This window comes from Pelodiscus sinensis, chromosome 7 (assembly GCF_049634645.1).
Source record: "Pelodiscus sinensis isolate JC-2024 chromosome 7, ASM4963464v1, whole genome shotgun sequence".
NCBI classification, from domain to species: Eukaryota; Metazoa; Chordata; order Testudines; family Trionychidae; genus Pelodiscus; species Pelodiscus sinensis.
In genome coordinates, this window is record NC_134717.1 from 39,548,672 (window position 1) to 39,571,933 (window position 23,262).

The 23,262-nt window shown below is 42.2% G+C and overlaps 1 protein-coding gene across 3 annotated transcripts in view; it reads right to left on the reverse strand.

The window, feature by feature from the left end:
• Window positions 1-21,684, reverse strand: part of LRP2 (LDL receptor related protein 2) — a 220,123-nt gene extending 198,439 nt beyond the window's left edge. For all 3 annotated transcript variants that reach the window (XM_075933562.1, XM_075933563.1, XM_075933560.1), the window contains exon 1: window positions 21,456-21,684. In XM_075933562.1, coding sequence (XP_075789677.1) covers window positions 21,456-21,546 — 91 coding nt within the window. In that variant the 5' untranslated portion in view covers window positions 21,547-21,684. The remainder of the gene's footprint in view (window positions 1-21,455) is intronic.
• Between the last annotated feature and the right edge of the window lie 1,578 nt (window positions 21,685-23,262).

Consider the following 23,262-nt stretch of genomic DNA (forward strand, 5'->3'; position numbering starts at 1 on the left):
CCTGTACGCAATAAGTTAAAAATGAAGAATATTTCCAGCATTCCTGAACTGTTCTTGGATAATGAGTTAGTTATCTGTTACAGATATAAAAATGCATAAATATATAATGACTGTAATCCATCTGCAAAGGGATCTCAAATCCGTATAAAAAAGCCACGATATCTCAAAGTGCTAAACTGTGCATTTACACCTCAAAATCAACTCCTTATTGACTATACTGCCAGCCCAGGGAAAAGTACATGCACTTATCTCTTCCAGCTAATTGAAAGAATGTGTTGCATTTGTTACAAGAATAGATTTAGGACACTTCATAAATAACTCAGACTTCTGGGACCCAGATCATATTGTATGCTGCAGAAAGAAAAAATTAACATGAAAAACAAAAGGTCAAATTTTACACTACCCCTACTTTGAGTTGGATATCTAGATACCCAAGCTTAACTGTAGAACTTCTTCAAAATTAAGCAGAAAGCTAATGGTGAAGACTTTTTTATACCTTGCCAAATTTCAGAAAACATCACTTCTTGCTCCTCTCTCCCAAACAACCTGAGATGATTCCTCACAAATAATTTGATGTATTATTATTACAACTGATTGAGCTGTGGATATTTCAACAGATGGCAAGTGGGAAGAAGAATAATGAGAAGGGAAAATGTGTTTTCTCTTGTTTGTATATTTTTCTTTCTATGAGTTCACCTGGCTATGCAGAGACTGTTCCCAATTCATGACTTCCATCTCAGATATCTCTCTATGATAAGCATTTTGATTTTGTACTGTCAGCTACCCTGCCCCATTCAGAGAGACAAATCCTGCCTTTTGCCCAATGGGTGTAGTCTGATGACAAACTGAAAGCCTTGGGGCAGGTATGAAATTTGTCCCCTTCAACACAGCCCTATTGACCTGATGGGAACTCTCCTCTCCCAAACATAAAAGTCAGACTACACCTATGCTTCTCATAAGTAATTGTACTGAATTTGTATACACTCAGAGCAGATCCCAGGATCCTATTTTTGTTCATTCTCATTTTACTCAGGTGTTCTTGAGGCAATGTATATTGCAAATACAAAAACAAATCTGTATATTATGCATGGTAAATTCAGAAGCACAGCATTTCAGAGAGGACCATTTTAGGTTGGTATAGTTTCCCCTATTGAAACAGGTTAGCAAAAACATTACCCCCCCCCCTCCAAAAAAAGGATTCCTGTCAAGGTAGGGACACAAAAGATCCTCTGTCAATGTAAATCCTCATAGCTACATTGAAGTCAGTACATTGGAGTGAGGCTAGTATACACCAGCATTTTTAAGCATTCTTGCATTTAAGTATTCTTGCATTACCTGAGACTAGATTTCAAAAAGTATTGTGAATATTTTCTATGTGTGTGTGTGCACCCACACATAGCATACAGATGCACACACACACAGAAACTAAATCTGAAATGAGACTGTATACAGCAACACACTTTTTGTATCTATGTGGAAGGAAAAAATCAGTAGCAAATGTCATCTTAATAACATTTATACACAAACTCTTTTAACATTGACATAAAATGACAATATTCTATGACAGACTAGAACCTTTTTTATTTTCCGGTTCTTTTAATAGTCAGAAAGGGGCTACAGATTCATTTCTACTCATGCCTTTACATAAATCCTAGAATTAAAGAAATTCAGGATTTTAATCTACTGAAACTAAGCAGGAAAGCTTTCCTGCAAAGAAGAAAAAGGTTCAACTCTCCTCCTCTCAAGTTCAAAGGAATGACACTATAAATGCCTCCTAGCAACATTCAAGATATTCATAATCCTCATCCTCTATACCTTCACTTAGCTATTTTAATTGAAAAATGCAACAAATGCAAAAAGACTGTTAAAAACAGAAAATGAAATTTTAAAATTAATTTCCTAAGAAAGCTACTTATTTTTCATTTTCTCCCAATATGAATTTGAACTAATAGATGGAATAAGATCTTGGTTTTCAGACAAGTCATAAATAAATCATTTAGCCTATAATGTAAGAGATCAACTTCCAAAAACAATCCAACTTTTTAATAAATTGTGTGTGTCCAGAATAATGTGCAATTTAGTTCATGCTTAATCAACAATGTCAATGTCAAATATAAAAAAGCTTTCTAACAATTAAAAATAAATCAGATATTAGTCACATACCTAGCATATGCTCATATCCTTATTTTCATTTTGAATGTAAAAAAATGTAAGAAGATCATTTTTTAAAATGTCAAAGTTTTCTTTAGAAATCCACTGCTTGTTTTTATCAATGAACTAAAAAAACAACCCTGCAAATCAGTGTAAAAACCCTCAGCCCTTAGCAGAGCAAAAATAAGAAATAATCTTTATTAATGTGGGCTTAATGTAATAGGTAAATGACCTAAATGTAAATGATGAAGTTTCCCATTACTTCTAAAGACACTAATCAAATAGGACATGAGCCTGTGTCCAGCAAGATTCCCCTATTTGGGGAAAGGGGATAAAAAACAGAGAACCCATCATGAATCATCTATCTTTATAAACTGTCTCTTTACTATAGATGTTTATAAAATGTACTTTAAAGGTGCTTAGTGTAAAATTAATTGTATTTTTATTCTACAATATTTATTTTGTGATTAACTTTAGAGTCAGAATTTTCAGAACTAATTACTAGCATTTATAAAGATACACTATACATAAAGAACAGGCTCTGCTCTAAATTGGATAATATTAAACAGTTGCGTTCACATTAGGCATCTTAATCCACATAAATCAGCTGTGATTGTATTAGCTGGATAAATGAAGCACACACTATGGCTCTCTAGTGAAGCCAACTCCGCTGAGTTCTCTTATTGCTGTGCAAAATCACTTTGTTGTGAAGCACATTAAATATGCAAAAATCTATTCTAATTGACTAAATTACATGAGGAGGAAGAAGAACAAGCTAACTAGAAGAAAGTAAAAAGCACCCTCAGATACTCACAAAAGGAAGCATCCCAAGCATTTTCATAAGAATGAAACTGGCTAATAGCTCCAAGGCTGCTACTGAATAACAATTGGGCAGTGGGGGATCAAGTGTGCAAACCTACGAATTGGAAGTATTTACAACTGTATGGGGTGTAGAAAACAAAGACAAAACCCATGCTCAGACAACTCTGACATGGTCATGTATAGAACCCACCACTGGGAAATTCTTTTAATAAATTTCCTATACAGTCAGCTGTTTGCTCTCAAAATTAAATCTCATGCCAGATTTAATTAAATTGGATGCAATTAAATTATCTATCCTGAGAGGTGATGAGTCCTGGCAGCTCCAGGGATCAGCCCCAATCAATGCTTTCTAAATGCACTAGGCAAAGCAAACTTAAACTCACTTTTTAAAATCCATTATATATTGCATTGCTATATTTAAGAAATCACGTTAACACACAATACTTTCCCAAAAATGTCTATATTAGTTTTCCCCAATAGTTGGGTTAAACTATCACAATTTCTTCATTGCAGGAAAAAATAATATTAGGTGTTCACTCAATGAATGTAAGTTGTAAGAACACATAGGAAAGGGTACTTCTCTCTCTCCCCACAATACAGCCACATATCTATGATCAAATCTTGCTTGTCTAGCCCACTCAAATAGCAGCATTGTAACTAATGGAACTGCCCAAGTAAGTAAGGCAAACTGGGTATGGCCCCTATGTTTTGTCTTCTGGGAAATTGTTTGTTCCTTAACTTAGACACTGCCCAATGGCCCATTTTGTTAGCTAATTCCCTCCGCTGAAGTAAAGAGCAAAACACCTACTGATTTCAGCAGAAGCAGATTCAGACCACAAGGATTTAAATTATGCTGTCTTTGGCTCAAACATTTAACCCACATAAAATCCTTGAATCCAGTCCTGCTGCCCTTTTTTACGAAGGCCAATGCAACTACTCACAGAAATAAGGGAGGCAGATTTGGATCCCCTTATCTGCCCAGTTTTTAATTATTCCACTCATCTTTTAAAACAAACACACCCATTGCTGCAGGCAGTCTATGTGCAGACAAAAGCAACCACTGGCTTCAGCAGGAGTTTGACAGATATAAGAACTGAAGACTGGGACCATTGTAACTGTATAAGTGACACTGGCAAAAGCACATTTTGCCATTAAAAGTTGTGTCTACACTGAGAGGCTCTGCAGGGATAAATAAAGGGGTATAGCTGCCATGGCTATACTAAGAATAACTCTACTGGATAACCTTTTCTGGTGTGGACCTGGCCTTAGCTTTAATGTTCTTCTCATGCAGTGTAAACGCCAGGCTCCCTCCCAAGTCCAACTGCCCTTCAGTCTAAGTCCCGCAAACAAGGCCCCACAAACCGAGTCCACTGAACTGACCCAGCTGTAGCCAGGGCCTGGGTATTTTATTGCAGTGTAAACATACCCTTACTTAACTCTTTATTCACCAAGGGTACGTCTAGACTGGTATAATTTTCTGCAAATGCCTTTAACGGAAAAGTTTTCCGTTAAAAGTATTAGCGGAAAAGAGCATCTAGATTGGTACGGACGCTTTTCCACAAAAGCACTTTTTGCGGAAAAGCGTCCGTGCCAATCTAGACGCGCTTTTGCGCAAGAAAGCCCTGATCGCCATTTTCGCGATTGGGGCTTTTTTGCGCAAAACAAATCTGAGCTATCTACACTGGCCCTTTTGCACAAAAGCTTTTGCGCAAAAGGACTTTTGCCCGAACGGGAGCAGCATAGTATTTCCGCAAGAAGCACTGATGTCTTACATGAGATCGTCAGTGTTCTTGCGGAAATTCAAAGCGGCCAGTGTAGACAGCTGGCAAGTTTTTCCGCAAAAGCAGCTGCTTTTGCGGAAAAACTTGCCAGTCTAGACACAGCTAAAGAGTAGTCTTAGTGAAGTCAATATGACTATTCCTAGGGAATAAATTAAGCATCTATCTACACAAGTCTTTTCAGCATCGGGGCCATAGTGTAACTGCAACCAGGCTGATTTTTCTATTGGACTAGGCATAGTAGCAGTGATGATTTTACTGTCTAACTTGCCAAAAATGGTGCTTGTGATTTATTCCTAACGAAGCCACCAACAGGAGCAAAAAACTGAAGTGTCAGGAGCAAAACAGATATATCACCTATATGGCTACACTTGCTCAAAGTCATGATAATTACAGCTAGAATAGGTAGTCACTTCTGACACTTGTGAAAATGTAAGGTGTGTGAGCATTTTAGTAACTGAATCAGTGGACTTGCTGCCATCATATTAGTGTTAATTGATACCTAGAGTCTTGTGGGGGCAGTTCCTTTAAAAAAGACCTATCTAAACAACACCTGCATGTTAATTACTGTGCTCTGTGGCTTTTTGTTTAAATCCAATGTTAAAGAATTAAACTGGCTAATAGCCCCCCGGCTGCTATCCTAACATCTGGTATGTCCTGAACAATGATTGTATTGTATATCTGTCAGATGGCAGGAGAGGATTTAAGGCGGGCAGGGAACAGTTGGGGTATGTCTAGATTACATGGCTCCGTCGACAGAGCCATGTAGATGAGTTTACTAGACATAGCAAAATGAAGCGGCAATTTAAATAATCGCTGCTTCATTTACATCAAAATGGCCACCGCACTGTGCCGACGATCAGCTGATCCTGCAGAGCGGGCAGTCTAGACGCTCAGTGGTCGACAAGGGAAGCCTTTGTCGACCACTCTGGTAAACCTTGAGCGGTGAACCGGAGCGGTCGACAAAGGCTTCCCTTGTCAACTGTGGAGCATTTAGACTGCCCACTGTGCCGGATCAGCTGATCATCAGCACAGCGCGGTGGCCATTTTGATTTAAATGAAGCGGCGACTATTTAAATCGCCACTTCATTTTGCTATGTCTAGTAAACTCATCTACATGGCTCTGTCGACGGAGCCATGTAGTCTAGACACACCCTTGGGCTACGTATATACTGGCATGATTTTCTGCAAATGTTTTTAACGGAAAAGTTTTTCCATTAAAAGCATTTATGGAAAAGAGTGTCTAGATTGGCACGGACGCTCTTCTGCAAAAGCACTTTTTGAGGAAAAGCGCCCATGCCAATCTAGATGCAGTTTTGCGCAAGAAAGCCCCGATCTCCATTTTCGCGAATGGGGCTTTTTTTGCGCAAAACAATAATGCGTTGTCTACACTGACCCTCTTACGCAAAAGCATTTGCGCAAGAGGGCTTTTGCCTGAACGGGAGCAGCATAGCATTTCTGCAAGAACACTGACAATCTTACAGGAGATCGTCAGTGTTCTTGCGGAAATTCAAGCGGCCAGTGTAGACAGCTGGCAAGTTTTTCTGCAAAAGCATTTGCTTTTGCAGAAAAACTTGCCAGTCTAGACGCAGCCTTGGTGTTTAGTGACCCTCTAGGGGTACGTCTGCACGGCAGAGCTAAAGTCGAATTAAGCTACACAACTTCAGCTACATCAATTGCCAGGGCTCGACAGATCAGTGAATCTACTCGCCCAGGGCGAGTAGATTTCAGCCGGTCGCCCCATTTACCGGCAGCGGGCGCATGCGCAATGTGGGTCTTGCGCATGTGCAGTGCGGGGCTGGCGAATAGATTTCGCCGCGGTTTGTCAAGCCCTGTCAATTGCATAGCTCAAGATGAAATAGCTTAATTTGGCTTTTGGCGCTGTCTATATAGCAGGAAGTCGAAGGAAGAACACTCTTTCTTCATCTTCCCTTACTCCTCGTGAAATGAGGGTTACCATGAGTCAGAATAAGAAGTCCTCCAGTTCCACATTATTTTAAAATAAAGGCTTGTAGTGTAGATACACATCAGTTATTGAGAAATAATGCTGCTTTGTAGACGTGCCCTTGGGGATTTGATCATTTTTAGTTTTTAAATGTGGTAGATTCTATTTGTAGTTTATGGTTTAAAAGACTTAAAATCCTTTACTTGAATGGTAATAACCTATCCAATTAAAAGAGCTAAGCCTTCAAATCCCAAAAAATAGCATTAAATCAAGTTTCAGCAGCCACCCTAACCTGTTACACTACCCCTTTCTGCCAGCCTCAAGAGGATTGTTGTATTTGTCTCTCTCCAGAAGCCTTCCAACAATCAGATTTCCAAATACACATCTCAGTTCTGAATATGCTAGGATTCCACTGCTGCATCAGTTTATTGCTACTGTAGATGGGTATGTTTTTTAATTGCACTCCAGTTCTGTAGGACAATGGCAGTAAGGATTCCCTGTTCCACATTGTGTAGCTGTATAAGCACCAGACAGGTGCTGCAAAACACCTGCTTCCTCCAGGAGCAACTGGACAAGGAATGGATGGTGAGAGGTGGATCGCTGTAGCTCCACCCACACACGCACACATGCTGACTAGCTGCCCCCTAGGGAGTATTCACACTAAGGCAGTGATGGTTTATTAGATGATGAGCTTTCGTGGGCCAGACCCACTTCCTCAGGTCTGGCCCACGAAAGCTCATCATCTAATAAACCATCTTGTTAGTCTTTAAAGTGCTACCTAGTCCTGCATTTTGCTTCAGCTACCCCAGACTAACACGGCTACATTTCTATTACTAAGGCAGTGAGTGCTTTTTTAACAGGTGTTACCTACCATCCGCTAAACTCTTATATGTGGACAAGGCAGCATGTTGATGGTAGAATGTTGTCTCACATTGTTTGTTGTGATATGAGACAGAAGGTGGGAGAAGTAACATCTTTTATTGCAGTGATTCTCAACTAGGGGAGCTGTAAGTTTCAGTGAGGCTGCAAAGGACCAACATTAGACTCACTGGGACCCAGTTCAGTAAGCCAAAACCCTGTACATGGGTCTGAAGCAAGAACCCTAACCCAGCCACTTGGTACTAAAGCCTAATCCTGAGCAAAATAGCTTGGTGGGGGCCTGTATAGTGTGGTGCCCCAGACAATTGCTCTCCTTGTTTCCCCTTAATGCCATCCAGGGCTTTTGTATGCAGAAAAACAGTTACTGTGGCACAGATGGGCCATGGAGTTTTCATAGCACATCGAGAGTTGGGGGGAGTCTCATAAAGAAAAAGCTTGAGAAACCATTTTATTGGACCAACTCCAGTTTGTGAGAGACAGGAGCTTTCAAGCTCTTCAGAGTGTACCTGAAGAAGAGCCCTGTGGATCTCGAAAGCTTGTCGTTATCACTAATAGAGGTTGGTCCGATAAAAGATATTTCCTCACCTAGCTTTGTCTCTGATAAGAACTTAAGAACATGAAAATATAAGAATGGCCATACTGGGTCAGAGCAAAGGTCCATCTAGCCCAGTTGCCTGTTTGCTGACAGTGGCCAGCGCCAGGTGCCCCAGAGATTGTGGACCGAAGACAATGATTGAGAGATTTGTCTCATGCCATCCATCTCCAGCCTCTGACAAACAGAGGCCAGGGGCACCATTTCTATCCCCTGGCTAATAGCCTTTTATGAACCTAACCTCCATGAATTATCTAGCTTCTCTTTAAACTCTGTTATAGTCCTAGCCTTCACAGCCTCCTCTGGCAAGGAGTTCCACAGGTTGACTATGCGCTGTGTGAAGAAGAACTTTCTTTTATTAGTTTTAAACCTACTACCCATTAATTTCATTTGGTATCCTCTAGTTCTTCTATTATGGGAACTAATAAATAACTTTTCTTTATCTGCCCTCTCCACACCACTCATGATTTTATATACCTCTATCATATCCCCCCCCAGTCTCCTCTTTTCTAAACTGAAAAGTCCTAGTCACTTTAGCCTTTCTTCATATGGGACTGGTTCCAAATCCCTAATCATTTTAGTTGCCCTTTTCTGAACCCTTTCCAAGGCCAAAATATCTTTTTTGAGGTGAAGAGACCACATCTGTACACAGTATTCAAGATGTGGGCGTACCATAGTTTTATACAGGGGAAGTAAGATATTCTGTGTCTTATTTTCTATCCCTTTCTTAATAATTCCTAACATCCTATTTGCCTTGTTGACCACCGCTGCACACTGTGTAGAAGTTTTCAGAGAACTATCCATGATAACTCCAAGATCTCTTTCCTGATTTGTCGTAGCCAAATTAGCCCCCATCATACTGTATGTATAGTTGGGGTTATTTTTTCCAATGTGCATTACTTTACATTTATCCACATTAAATTTCATTTGCCATTTTGTTGCCCAATCACTCAGTTTGGTGAGATCTTTTTGGAGTTCTTCACAGTCTGCTTCTGTCTTGACTATCTTAAACAGTTTAGTATCATCCGCAAACTTTACCGCCTCACTGTTTAGCCCTTTCTCCAGATCCTTTATGAATAAGTTGAACAGGACTGGTCCCAGGACTGACCCTGATGTTGTCTCCTGTGAGTTACCACATGCTGGCTAATGGGCAGTAAAAATTATCTTTCTATCTAGTAAAGACAGGATCACAGGCATGTTGCAAAATTACTTCCTCTCCCCATTCTACAGGTTAATCTTTGTCTCACAACCATACAAGACTCGCCTCTTATTTTCTGGAAAGGTATGATACTTCACCATCATAAGTCATACTTTTTCAAATTTTGCTACTGCCACTGGTTATTTCAATGTGTTTACTTATTTGTAAATTATCAAAGTACCTGTTTTTTCCCCAGATAACCCCAAAGAGATGCCCAAATTCCTAAAGCACTTACAGAATTCAAGTTTTGATACATTTGCCAGACCCAGACTAGGTCAGAAGGTTCATAGCAATTTTGTATTTCCACTATTTAATTAGGCAGCCATTTCTCTATACTATACTGCATTCAGTCACAAGTCCCATAGAAAGAGATGAACTCCCTAGCAGGTCTCAAGGAGTTTAGCCCCAATGCTGTCCTTACTCAGGCAAAACTCCCACTGAAGAAATGGGCCTTTTGCTTGAGTAAAGAAAGCCGAACAGACCCCTCAAAATGTATCTGAGATTCAATTCAGATTTTCTGGTGTTCAGCCAGTTCACATTTGTCAACATCCAGATTAATTACTACAGCGAATGCCTTTCAAGTAACCACAGAGGTAATGAAAAGAATATTAGTGCTTCAGTGTATTTACACAAAATTAGGAGCTAAACTGGTTTTAAATGTTTAAGAGGGCCAAGTTTTTAAAAGGTGCCCTGGGGCAGGTTTGAAAGGAAAGAAGGGCAGAAACTGAAAAACTAATAAAGAAATCTCCTACAATCACAAGCAAGATGCCAGAAGCATGTCTGCTAATTTCAGACCAGTATGTAGCCCTATTCACTTTGAGTGCAATAGTTTAAAAGTCTGTTGTACCTCATAATAAAAATTAATGCATGAATAGCTTTTTCCTATGCCAAAAATGCCAATATTAGTTACAGTAGCATTTTTGTTATGGTTTTAAATCCTTCAGGTCATTTACTGTATCCAATATTGGGCCTGATGCTGTAATTTTAGTTAATCCTAAACACATGAGTAACCCCGTTGATCTATACTTACACATGACAAGAGAATTTTACAAAAGGATTTTCACTAATGCTAGCGCAGGTTCCTTGTAGCCTGAATGGGAGCCCTACTGTAAGCAAGGCTCTGGGAACTTACGTGTTAGGACAGGTCTACACTATGAGGGCAAGATGATCTAAGTAATGTACCTCGTATTGATGTAGCTTAGATCCACTTACCATAGAGTCCACACCGCACTCAGTCAACAGAAGAAACTCTCCCATCAATTCCCTTTACTCATCGACTGTGTCTAGACTGGCAAGTTTTTCCACAAAAGCAGCTGCTTTTGTTGAAAAACTTGCCAGCTGTCTACACTGGCCGCTTGAATTTACGCAAGAACACTGACGATCTCATGTATACCTAGACTTTAGTAAGGCATTTGATACGGTCTCGCATGATATTCTTATTGATACACTAGGCAAATATAACTTAGATAGGGCCACGATAAGGTGGGTGCATAATTGGCTGGATAACCGTAGTCAGAGAGTTGTTGTTAACGGTTCTAAATCCTGCTGGAAAGGGATAACAAGTGGAGTTCCTCAAGGGTCTGTTTTGGGACCCGTACTGTTCAATATCTTCATCAATGATGTAGATATTGGGATAGAGAGTACGCTTATTAAGTTTGCAGATGATACCAAACTGGGTGGGGTTGCGACTTCTTTGGAGGATAGGGACATAATTCAAAATGACCTTAGCAAGTTAGAGAAATGGTCAGAGGTAAACAGGATGAGGTTTAATAAAGAGAAATGCAAAGTGCTCCACTTAGGAAGGAACAATCAGTTCCATACATACAAGATGGGAAGCGACTGTCTAGGAAGGAGCATGGCGGAAAGGGATCTAGGGGTCATAGTGGACCACAAGTTGAATATGAGTCAACAGTGTGATGCTGTTGCAAAAAAAGCAAATATGATTCTAGGTTGTATCAACAGGTGTGTTGTAAGCAAAACTCGTGAAGTCATTCTGCCGCTCTACTCTGCACTAGTTAGGCCTCAGCTGGAGTACTGTGTCCAGTTCTGGGCACCACATTTCAAGAAAGATGTGGAGAAATTGGAAAGGGTACAGAGAAGAGTGACAAGAATGATTAAAGGTTTAGAGAACATGACCTATGAAGCCAGGCTTCATGAACTGGGCTTGTTTAGTTTGGAAAAAAGAAGATTAAGGGGGGACATGATAGCGGTTTTCAAATATCTAAAAGGGTGTCACAAGGAGGAAGGCGAAAATTTGTTCCTCTTGGTTTCTGAGGACAGGACAAGGAGTAATGGGCTTAAAGTGCAGCAGGGGAGGTTTAGACTGGACATTAGGAAAAAATTCCTAACTGTCAGGGTGGTCAAATATTGGAATAAATTGCCAAGGGAGGTGATGGAATCTCCCTCTCTGGAGATATTTAAGAACAGGTTAGATAGACATCTGTCAGGGATGGTGTAGACGGAGCTTGATCCTGCCTTGAGGGCGGGGGGCTGGACTCGATGACCTCTCGAGGTCCCTTCCAGCCCTATTATTCTATGATTCTATGATTCTATGTAAGAAATCAGTGCTTCTTGCGGAAATACTATGCTGCTCCCGTTCGAGCAAAAGTCCTTTTGCGTAAAAGCTTATGTGCAAAAGGGCCAGTGTAGACAGCTCAGATTTGTTTTGCGCAAAAAAGCCCCGATTGCAAAAATGGTGATCAGGGCTTTTTTGCGCAAAAGCGCGTCTAGATTGGCACGGACGCTTTTCCGCAAAAGCACTTTTGCGCAAAAGCATCCGTGGCCAATCTAGACGCTCTTTTCTGCAAATGCTTTTAATGGAAAACTTTTCTGTTAAAAGCATTTGCAGAAAATCATGCCAGTATAGACGTAGCCATCGTGTTCTAGTGGAGTACCAGAACTGACAGGAGAGTGATTAGTGGTTGATTTAGAAGGTCTTCACTGGACCTGCTAAATCAACCCCCAGTGGATCGACTGCAGCAGCACTGATCCACCCCGTAGAGGAGACATACCCTTAGTTAAGCTTGCTGAAGAGTAGGTTAGTCAGAGGTCCAGTCACAAATAAATATGGGCTTTCATTGGTTCTGACATTTTAGATATGCCTGAAGGGATTGTTCATGTGAGTATAAGGCCCAATTCTACAGCCCTCACTTCCCCAAACCAAATGGAAATCACAGTAATATATTTCCTTGATCACTTTTGTGTGTCAAGTTTTTTTGAAGATGAAAATCGCTTCATAAGTGCTAGACATCATTATTTTTGTTTTGATTCCTGCAACATCAGTGTATGATACAATAGGTTTGTTGTTCTAACCATATCTCAAATCATAATGAAGGCCATAATGCAAGCTGTAATATACAAGCTGACTCTGGTATCTACTTAGAGCCATGAATTCATTGGGGCTCCAGGCTGCAAATGGGATGGAGCTGTGTGGAACAAGACCTACCCAACTATGAAAAAAGAGTCAGAATAGCAAATGGCTAAACCCATTTACACCAGCTAAGGATTTGGCCCCCTTGATCTTAAATAGGCGCATATAACAAAACAGTCAACCAAATTCCAATGAACCAGATTATTACTGATAAATTACAACTGTTCAGAAAACAAAATCAATCTCAATTAACTCTTATATGTTTTTTTAATCCAGAACATAACTACTAATAGTGATACCTAGTTCTCTTATCCAGTTTAAGAAATGCAAACAAAGAAAATATTAAAAAAAACTTATACTAGCAATAAAAGCTTATTGTGGAATCCGCTGAAAGCTATCCATTCCATTCAACATTTCCATGTTTACTCATTAAGCTTCGTTTTTCGAAATCATTCTAAAAAATGTGCTGAGCTGGAGGAGCAAAAACCAGTTAATAAACTGAACATTTCAGTAAGAGAGTGGACTTCAGACCAGATCTCAGAATATGGTAAACTATTAAAAGAACTTTTTACTACCTACTTTTTAGTGTCTGATTCTGATATTCCCTGGCCCCTGGTCTACATGAGGGGATAAGTATGAATTAAGATACGCAACTTCAGCTACATTAATTGTGTAGCATAAGTCGAAGTACCTTAACTCAAATTTTGGCACCGTCCACACTGCAAGAAGTCGAAGGGAGCACACTCTCCCTTCAACTTCCTTACTCCTTGTAGAAGTGGGACTACTGGCAATAACAATTTCCTTTCAGTTCAAATTAGCATGTCTTCATTAGACCCGCTAATTTGAACCCCAGACGATTGAATGCAGCTGCTTCGATCTTATCTGTAGTGTAGACATGGCCTGGCTTTACACTAGTGCACTTCAGGAGTAGCTCAGCTGGATAAATTGAGTTAAACTAGTTTCGGTGAGAAGAGACTCAAGCTGGAATTGGTACAAGGTATCTCATAAGACTGAAGAGGAAAAAATCCATGATGCTTCAATAAGAAGTTATATCAGAAAATATATGTAAGTATTAAAAATATAACATTTCTATCCTTTATTTTCCAGACTTAATGTAAACTATTAACAACAAGCAGATAATTGACTTATCTGATTGCCACAGCTAATTAACCCGAGTGACCCAATCTTATCATTTGCTAGTCTTTATACAGGTGTCAACATGCAGATGATTAATTAAGAAACATTTTCTATGTTTCACACCAATTAATCTTCTGGAAAATGTTGTTTCTTTTTCAACTTCCAGTCAAAGGGTTATATTGTGTCATTCGTTTTTAAGCAGAATTTAAAATGAGAAAACAGAGGCTTCTGCATCTGTAATTCTGAAGAGCTTTAACAATTTTCTAGTCCCGAAACAGGGTTTTGTCTAGTAAAAACAGTGAACAACATTTGGATGAAATATTATTGAATATTGGAAGATACTGTTTCAAAAATGTGTCTGGGGAATTCTAGGTAAAACTCATTACTGGCAATCAAACTCTAAAGTTCATAATGAATTGATTCCACCAGACATTTCCCTGAGTAAAATACTGAAAGACCTACAGATTTGGCCCTAAATAACTCAAAGAAAAAACAAACACTAGTGATCTTTGATCTCCCAATAATCTAACAAAGCAAAAGACATATACAGGGTAAAGGCTCGGGACAGCGTGATTGATTTCACCTCAATCTAGGAAGCCCAGAAAGAAAAGAATTGAAAGGCTTTAATGAAATTGCATTCTAACTCCTCCCTCCCACCCCCCACACACACACACTTCTCCCTTTCTCCAATGAATCTTTGCTCATTTCCTGCAAAACACATGGAAAGTAAATCTGGATTAAAGTGGGATTTCAATGCTCAAATTTCCAGTCATCTCAATATATAAAAGAAGGTTTTGGTTTGCTGTATAGAAAGTGTTGCCTACGTCGGCACATCTATCTTAGCTCAAATCTCCTTGGATGTCCTGTCCCTGTTTGTCTTGAATTCTGCGCTTAATTATTTACTGTAATTCTATCAGTCAGTGAAAAATCTAAGTCAAACCAGGTGTCATCTAATTACTGCTTTCAATTTTTAACTAATATTTTGTTTTTTAATCCTATTCTTCACTTCAGGTGATTACTTAGCAAATTCCTGATATACTTCACTGCCCAGAATATAGAAAAGGAGTAAATCATTAAAGAAAGATGAAGACAAGTACTAAAAGTAGGTTACTCATTTAAAAAAAAAGTGTGAAAACAAATACTGACATTAAGTTCATAGAAATGTTACTTTTAGCAATTAAAAGATAAAAAGAGTGTAATGTGATTCACTGTGTATTTTTAATTTCCAAACCATCTCAGCTCCTCCTCTCCAAATCAGAGGTCCCAATCCTGCTCCCACTGAGGCTAGAGGATATTCTTCCGTTCATTTCAGTCAGAGCAGATCAAGCCCAACATTCGTCTTATAAATGTTAACTGATAAAGTTCAAGGAAATTATACCAGAGCAGGATTTTGATAAATACTTTAGCCCAAGGTCCTCTCCCATATCTGTCTTTACCAACAACCTGGGTACTGGACTGTACTCATTTTCTTTTTGAAGCACCTTTTAGATTCCCCCCCCCCCCCTTAAGGCCCAAATCCTCCCTCACCTGTGTAAAACCTTGAGGGTGGAGTTTCACCCAGGGGCTCTATCCAAGGGACATAATCTTCAGTTCAGGTCCCGTGGATTTTTTACCCAGGCACAGAATAGAAATAGTATATAGCAGTAGTGCAAGCTTCACTGTGTGACCCTAGTGATATTTAGAAATTCTGGTCTATACAAACCATCCATGCCCATTCTTTTCTTGGCCTCTTTCATAAAAAGTGTCAGTTCATGCCAAATGTGATTGTGGTTTTTGAAATGTGAACACCTATCCACCAGGATAATTTTATAGAGACCACTGTATATCCAGCCATGCCCAGGACTTAAACTGGAATCCTAGAGTGAACAAAGTTCACCTTAGTATTACTATATAATCCACTCTGCCATTTTATGCACCTATTCTACATTTTAAAAGGCTTTGAAATCACATTCTCCTTTTGAGAGAACATTCCTATTGCCCAAAGTTGTTCACTACCACTGTTTGTTAAGGGTTTTGCTTTTCTACCAGACCTTATTTAAACACAGGACACATTTTCAGTTGTGCATTCATGAGCAAACCCCAAATATTACTACTTTGTTTAACAACTAGTGCTCATATTTACACATAGATATTTATAACTGCTCACCTAAATATCCAATTTGTGTTTTGTACATGCAGGTATTTGGGCCAATTTTAAGTTTGCAAAAAATGGAGGTTGACTAAAAAATTGTCAAGGAATGTAAATTCCCCAGTATACACAAAAGCCACAAGTCCCTGTTTATCAATTATGATGCTGTTATGTAAGCTAACATCATTTTTTCAAACATGTAACAGATTTACATTTTTATTTTGAACAAATAAGCATTAACACTTTAAAGTTTTTTAATCAAGCATTAAAAAGATAGGAATTTTATTAACAGCTGAATTTTCAACCTTAATTCTGCTACTAGTACAAACATAAAGTGACAGGAAGTCCTGAAACACCTTAAAGACTAAGGGTATGTCTACACTAGCCCCCTAGTTCAATCTAGGGAGGCTAATAAGGGCAACCAAAATTGCAAATGAAGCGTGGGATTTAAATATCCCGCGCTTTATTAGCATGCTCCCGACCGGTCTCCATTTTTTGAAATTGACTAGCCCCAAGTAACAGCCCGAATCTACACGCGGCAGTGAAACGGGATTCCGAATTAAAGCCCTAAATTGAATTAGCTGCTAACCTCATTGCAGGAGGAATACCAGCTAATTCAATTTAGGGCTTTAATTCGGAATCCCATTTCACTGCCGCGTTTAGACATGGGCAGTTACTTCGGGCTAGTCAATTTCTAAAAATGGCAGCCGGCCGGGAACATGCTAATAAAGTGCAGGATATTTAAATCCCGCATTGCATTTGCAATTTCAGTCGCCCTTATTAGCCTCGCTAGATCGAACTAGGGGGCTAGTGTAGACATATCCTAACAGATTTATTTGGGTATAAGTTTTCATTGGCAAAGACCCACTTTGTGAGATGCTTTGGAGTGGAGTGGAATTTTCACTCCAGTACATCTCACAAAGTGGGTCTTTGCCCACAGAACCTTATGCCCAAATAAATCTGTTAGGGTATGTCTACACTACCACCCTAGTTCGAACTAGGGTGGTTAATGTAGGCAACCGGAGTTGCAAATGAAGCCTGGGATTTGAATTTCCTGGGCTTCATTTGCATATTGCCGGGCGCCGCCATTTTTAAATGTCCGCTAGTTCGGACTCCGTGCCTGCGGCTACACGCAGCACGAACTAGGTAATTCGGATTAGGCTTCCTATTCCGAACTACCGTTACTCCTCGTGGAATGAGGTGTACCGGTAGTTCGGAATAGGAAGCCTAATCCGAATTACCTAGTTCGTGCCGCGTGTAGCCGCAGGCACGGAGTCCGAACTAGCGAACATTTAAAAACGGCGGCGCCCAGCAATATGCAAATGAAGCCCAGGAAATTCAAATCCCAGGCTTCATTTGCAACTCCAGTTGCCTACATTAACCACCCTAGTTCGAACTAGGGTGGTAGTGTAGACATACCCTTCGTCTTTAAGGTGCTTCAGGACTCCTTGTTAATTTATGCCTGTACTAGCAGCAGAATTAAGGTTGAATCCGAGGCTCCAGAGGTAGGGCAGATGGGGGGCTCCTCCAGTGGTGCAATGGATAAGGAAGCCGCCCCTGGGGCTGAGGGCTCGAGTCCCACCAACCCCTCCTCCCCCAGGGATAAAGCTGGCACCCCTAGAAGGTAGGAAGGGCAATGGGGTCCTTGAAGGCAGGGAGGGGGCAGTTCCTCCAGTGGCACAATGCATAAGACACCTGCCTCTGGAGCCCAGGATATAGACTAACATGGCTACCCCTCTAAGACTTAAATTAGGGTCTCCCCCTAATTTAAATTAAAATTTCCAAATGTATATGCTTGAATTATGGAAATGATGGAAGCTTTGCCCCACTGCAAATCAATCACAGTTTTTCATTTGCCTTTAAATGGGCAAGAATGTCTCTCCTCACCTTTCAAAATACTCTTAATTTGTTTCAAACTTGGCTTGTTCCTTAGATCTCAATGAAATTTCAGATATAAATCGAGTCTGATATGTCTACCATCAGCCATTGTGTAAAGTACGCAGCTAGAGTCGATGTATCTTAAATCCCCATCCACACAGCGAGAGGTCGACAGGAGCAAACGCTCCCATTGGCTTCCCTTCCTTGTTGCAAGAAATAGGAGGAGTACCAGTGCTGACGGGGGCACCCTTTGAGTTCAATCTAGTGGGTCTATATTACACCTGCTAAATCGATCCCCAGAAGATCGACCACGGCAGCGTCAACAGGAGTGGCCTGAGGCTGGCTACGGCAGCTGGCGCTCCAGGCGGAATGTGCAATCAGCGCCCCCGCCTGCAGGACCGTCAAAGGACTGACGTCATTGGCGGGCACCCCGGGCGCCCCCATGACGTCATTATCGGGCGCCCTGGGCAGCAGCACCCTAGGCCGCCTATAGCCACGGACCGGCCCTGAGCATCAATCTTCCCTGTAATGTAGACATGCCCCCACAAACTAGAGGGTCATATCGGAGCAGTTAGAATCAGTCCTTCCCTGAGTCCTATAACAAGTACCAGATAAATGGACTACTCTCTGAGTACAAAAATCCTTAAAGATTGTCAGGCTAATTTGTAAATTCAGACATTTGTCTTGATGATCTTGATCCAAATTTGCCCTTCACACAACTGCTATGCACTGCAGTATCCATCGGGCTGTGTCTCTTCCACTCAAGATGTGGCTGCATTTCAACAGTGCTGCACGGGTGAATGTCTGAAGTGCTCTGGGATTCTTCAAAATGAAATGTTATGGTAATATAAAATATTGCTCCTATAATTCCCTATATAACACTCCTTTTGGATAACATGGAGGGCACGTCTACACAGTAGGGCAAAAGTTGAATTAAGCTACCTCAATTGCATAGCATAAGTTGAAATAGCTTAATTCAGCTTTTGGTGCTGTGTACATAGCAGGAAGTCGAAGGAAGAACATTCCTCCTGAAACTTCCCTTATTCCTCATAAAATGAGGGTTACAGGAGTTGGAGTAAAAACTCCTCCAGCTCCACATTATTTTGAAATAATGGCTTGCAGTGTAGACACATTCTTTGTTATTTCGGAATAACATCAGATATTAAGAGGTAAAGCTGCTGTGTAGACAGCCTGAGAGAACTAAAATTCAACGGAGTATAGATCCCATCTTGCAATCTTTACACATAAGAGTATTCCTAAGTAATAAAGACTGCTGGCATGAGTAAAAGGTTACAGATGGGGTCCTATGTAACTTCGGATTGCGAAAATAGTCATTGTGACATGTTTAACAAACATTACGGAGTAAGATTTGTCGAGAGAGAAGGCACAACACAAGTTACAATAGGCATAGGTACTCAGATCATACTGAGTCTTCTTAGGCTTCTGAGACCATCCAGTTTCCATTCAGTACTCCCAAATTCAAATTGCCAGTATTCAAAAATCATGAGTCATGATTCAAATCTTGAAATACTTTTTAAACAATTAATAATGGAGGTGTTTGTTGAGTAGGAACTTCTGATTTTTGACCCAATAGTGTATGTTTGGGTCATATTTTCAAATTTCTCTCAGCATCCATAAGATCTACAATCAGGGCCAGATTAAGGGGCAGCTGTCCAGGGCGCCATCCTATGGGGGGCGGCTGATTGAAGTGGTAAGGGGCACCAAGTGCCCAGGGGTGAGGCCGCCCATGTGCTGTGCGCCCGAGGCTGGGCTGCACATGCGCCGCGCGCCTGCTGCCTGGGGTGCAACTATGGCTCAGTCTGGCACTGTCTACGATCACTTAATTTTTTTTTAAGTGACAGCGGAAATCCTCACATAATCACAGGATTCCAAGAACTAGAGTTTTAAGAAAAACACCAAATATCATGCGACTTGGGTTAAGAATCCCAAGAGTTCACAATGCTATTTTGTTCACAGGTTTAAACACAGGTATTAGTCCAAAGACTCCATGGCTAACATTAGATCATTTTATTAGCATAATTATGCTGATAATTCTTACATCCAGTACAGAAAAATTAATGCCTGCCCTGCTTTTGGGTGCCAATTCATAATTTCCCCCTAACTTTGCCAAATAACTGATGATTTCACAGTCACATCTATGGTACATGTGTCCTAAATTTTCTAGGTGCAACTGCAGAACAAGACAATAAGCATTTAAGTCATGACTGTATCTTCAGCTGTATGAGTGTAAATAAGAGTGCAAAGGAATTAGCTCTCTACCCAGTGTGACCTCTTTGGCTGGAGCTTTTGCAATGCTCCTGTTGTACATTAGCTATCTCCTAACTACTTCCCTGCTCAGCAAAGGGAGCTGTTAGCAGCAGTTGCTGTATAATTACTTACTTCATTCCTTCTAAGAAGCTTACCCTAAGAGTTGAGCAAAGAAAGCAGATTAACAATTTGAATACATCCATCTAAGGCACACACATAAAACAGTGGGGCCACCCGGCCAATAGACGTGGCCCAGGAAATTCACTCCATCTCCTCCCGCTGGAACAATAAGGGGTTTGGTTTTCATTGCGGGGCAATTACCGTGTGTGGGAGCGGGCAGGGGAGAGGCAGGAAGAGCCGGGCTGCAGTTGCGGGGGGGGGGGGGGGGGAGCCAGTGGAGATAGGACTCCTCCATCCCCAGCCGCCAGATTAGTACCAGAGTAGGCGGCGGCGCAGCCTATCGCGCGCTCTCAGCCTGCTCTGCCAGTCACATGCTCTCCACTGTAACCTAGCAACAGCAAAGCCCAGAGAAAAAGTTCTCTCTCTCTCTCTCTCCCAACTTCAATCTGTGCCCGAGACGGAGGGCGGCTCATTGTGCTCCACACTAAGCATCGGTTGCTTTAGCTCAGGTCCCGCATGTTGCACAGGCCCGGGACGCGGCCACGCTACACATGCCCGAGCCGTGCAAATCACACCAGCCGAGCCCGCGGCGAGCTCATGGAGCGCACCAAGGTGCAGCTTCACCCGGGGGCTGGCTGCAAACCCTGAGCTTGGAAACGGGGGTGGGGGTGGGGGTGGGGGCAGCTCAGCCTGCTCACGTTGGGCTGCAAAACCACGCGCGCTGGAGGGGCCCGGCTGCACCGCCAGACGCAGCTCTTGAGAGCGGCTCTCCGGGACCAAGGGGCAGGTTTCAGCAGCAAGCAAGCGCCAGGGCGCAGCGGTGTTCTTGCCCTCCTTGTGCCCGGCCCCATTGCATCTCCTCCATAAAATGAGAGCCCCCCCCCTTCCCGGGGCTTTGCACCCCTGAACGTCTCACAGCTCAGCGGCTGCTCCCCGCGGGACTCGCGGCCCTTCGGCGAGCGAAGAGCCACGGCGAGGGAAGCAAAGGCCGAAAGCAGCCCGCGGAGGAGCTGTCACAGAAACCGCTGGGCTCGCTTCTTGCAGCGCCCCGCTCTACTTGCCACTAGCGAGCTTCGGGGAAGGCGCCGCCTGCGGCTCTAGCCCCGGGGAAGCCAAGGCAGGCAGCTCCCTCGTGCCCCTTTCCAGAGCCCCGAGTGCCCCCCGGACCAGGCTGCAATAGGGGGCTTACCCTGGCCACTAGCCTGCATGATGCACGCAGTGAGTAAGATGAGCACTTTGCAAGAGGCCGCTGCTCCGTCCATCCCGCGACGAGAGCCCATCGGGGCGGGGATGCTGCAGCTCCCTCGGGAGCTGGCTGCTGGGCTCAGAAGTCTGCTCGGCCCCGCACCAGCCCAGCCGCCTGGTGTCTTTCTCTTATCCGGCTAGTTGCAGAGGAAAGGCGTGTTCGCCAGCTGAGACATCGCGTTTCCTATAAACTCCCACCCTCCAGACATTGCATAAAGCTCTTTATACCCAGCGGCCCCGGAACTAGCATGAGGGAATCAGGCACCGCTCCAGGCCCTACAGCCGGCTGCCTCTGCCCCTCCTTCCGCGCGCACTGTGCAGGGTAGGAGGGATGCTTTCACACCACTGCACTCCAATGACTTCTCACATCGCCCTGGCGCTGCCTTGTAACGCGCTTTGGCCAGATCCGGGGTGAGTTCGAATAGCAAACAGGACCCCGCGTTTGACGCCCGAGTCCCAACCGACAAACACTGTAGCCAAAGAAAAGGAGTTTGGCGAAGGAGCCCTGGAAAGGCTTGACACCAAGACGTGACATTCAGACATTGGGGTAAAGTTGAAAACGCTGATTTGTGCCTATCAGTCCCTAGGGAGACGCACTCACTCGCCTCTAAAACGGGGTTGAAGCCTTGACAAGCCCAGAATGAATCTTGTTTCTCCACCCGAGCCTGTCCTGGGTTTCCCGGGAGAGAAAAACCACTTGCAGAGAGCGTTGCGGCCGCGGGGGAAAGTATTGCTAAGGGCAGCCTGAATATCTGCTCATTTGTCAACAGTATTGTGACGGGCCTGGCTTTGCCAAGGGGGCCTTTGTGTCACAGATACACAATAAATCACCGGTGAAATACCCAGCCACGGTTCAGCTATTGCTGCCATTTCAGGAATTAGATATAAGACTATAGTAGAAAACTAGATTATTCGCGAGGGGGGAAACGGGGCGTGTTTGCATTTTTCAGAGATTACTCCCTATGGAATCGGCTTAAGTATTTCGGGGACTCATCAGAAGATGGTGGTGTGAAGGCAGTACGGGGAGTCTCTCACAGAATTGTTAAACTAACGGAATTTATAATTCTGTTAAACTGCTGAGAAAGTTAATCGTGTAACTGAACATGCCTTAGTGTAGTGAGGTCTTTAGTTAGACAGTTATTTTAAAGAAATTTATCACGATAAAACTTTGTTAGGTGATGAACTTCACTTAACTCCCCCTCTCAAGTTCTCCTCCTGTATGAAATACAACATACTCGAGCATTTCAGGAACAACTGATTGCTGTGTAAATCGTGGGATCAGAGGGGGGAGAGATTAGTTTATCTGACAACATGATTTGTCCTCTTCATTGCAATTGCCCCGCCTCTACACACTCCTTATATTAGTTGCATAAAGTTTACCATTTACTGTATAAAGTTTATATTAAACTGCAGGGGTTGTTTGCAGAGTTGAACAAGCAGTTCTGTAACATTACTTAATTCTTCTTGGTCCTCTCCGAGCCTTTAATTTCTAAAGTGTCTGTACTTTATACTTTTTCAAAAGTTCTCCACGACTGTTTTGTCGTTGATTAGGAGATACGGATTTTTCTCTGCGTTGATCGTTTAGGACACTAATCTCACAAACGTTTCCGTAAAGGGTTTCTAATATCTATCATGCTGGAGAAGGAAAGGGGGTGGGGGTGAGAAAGATAAGATGTGGAGTGTAGGCTTTGCAGGGTTGTGATTTATGCAGGTTCAGGGCTGCTTGGTGTAGTGGTACGACACAGCACCGG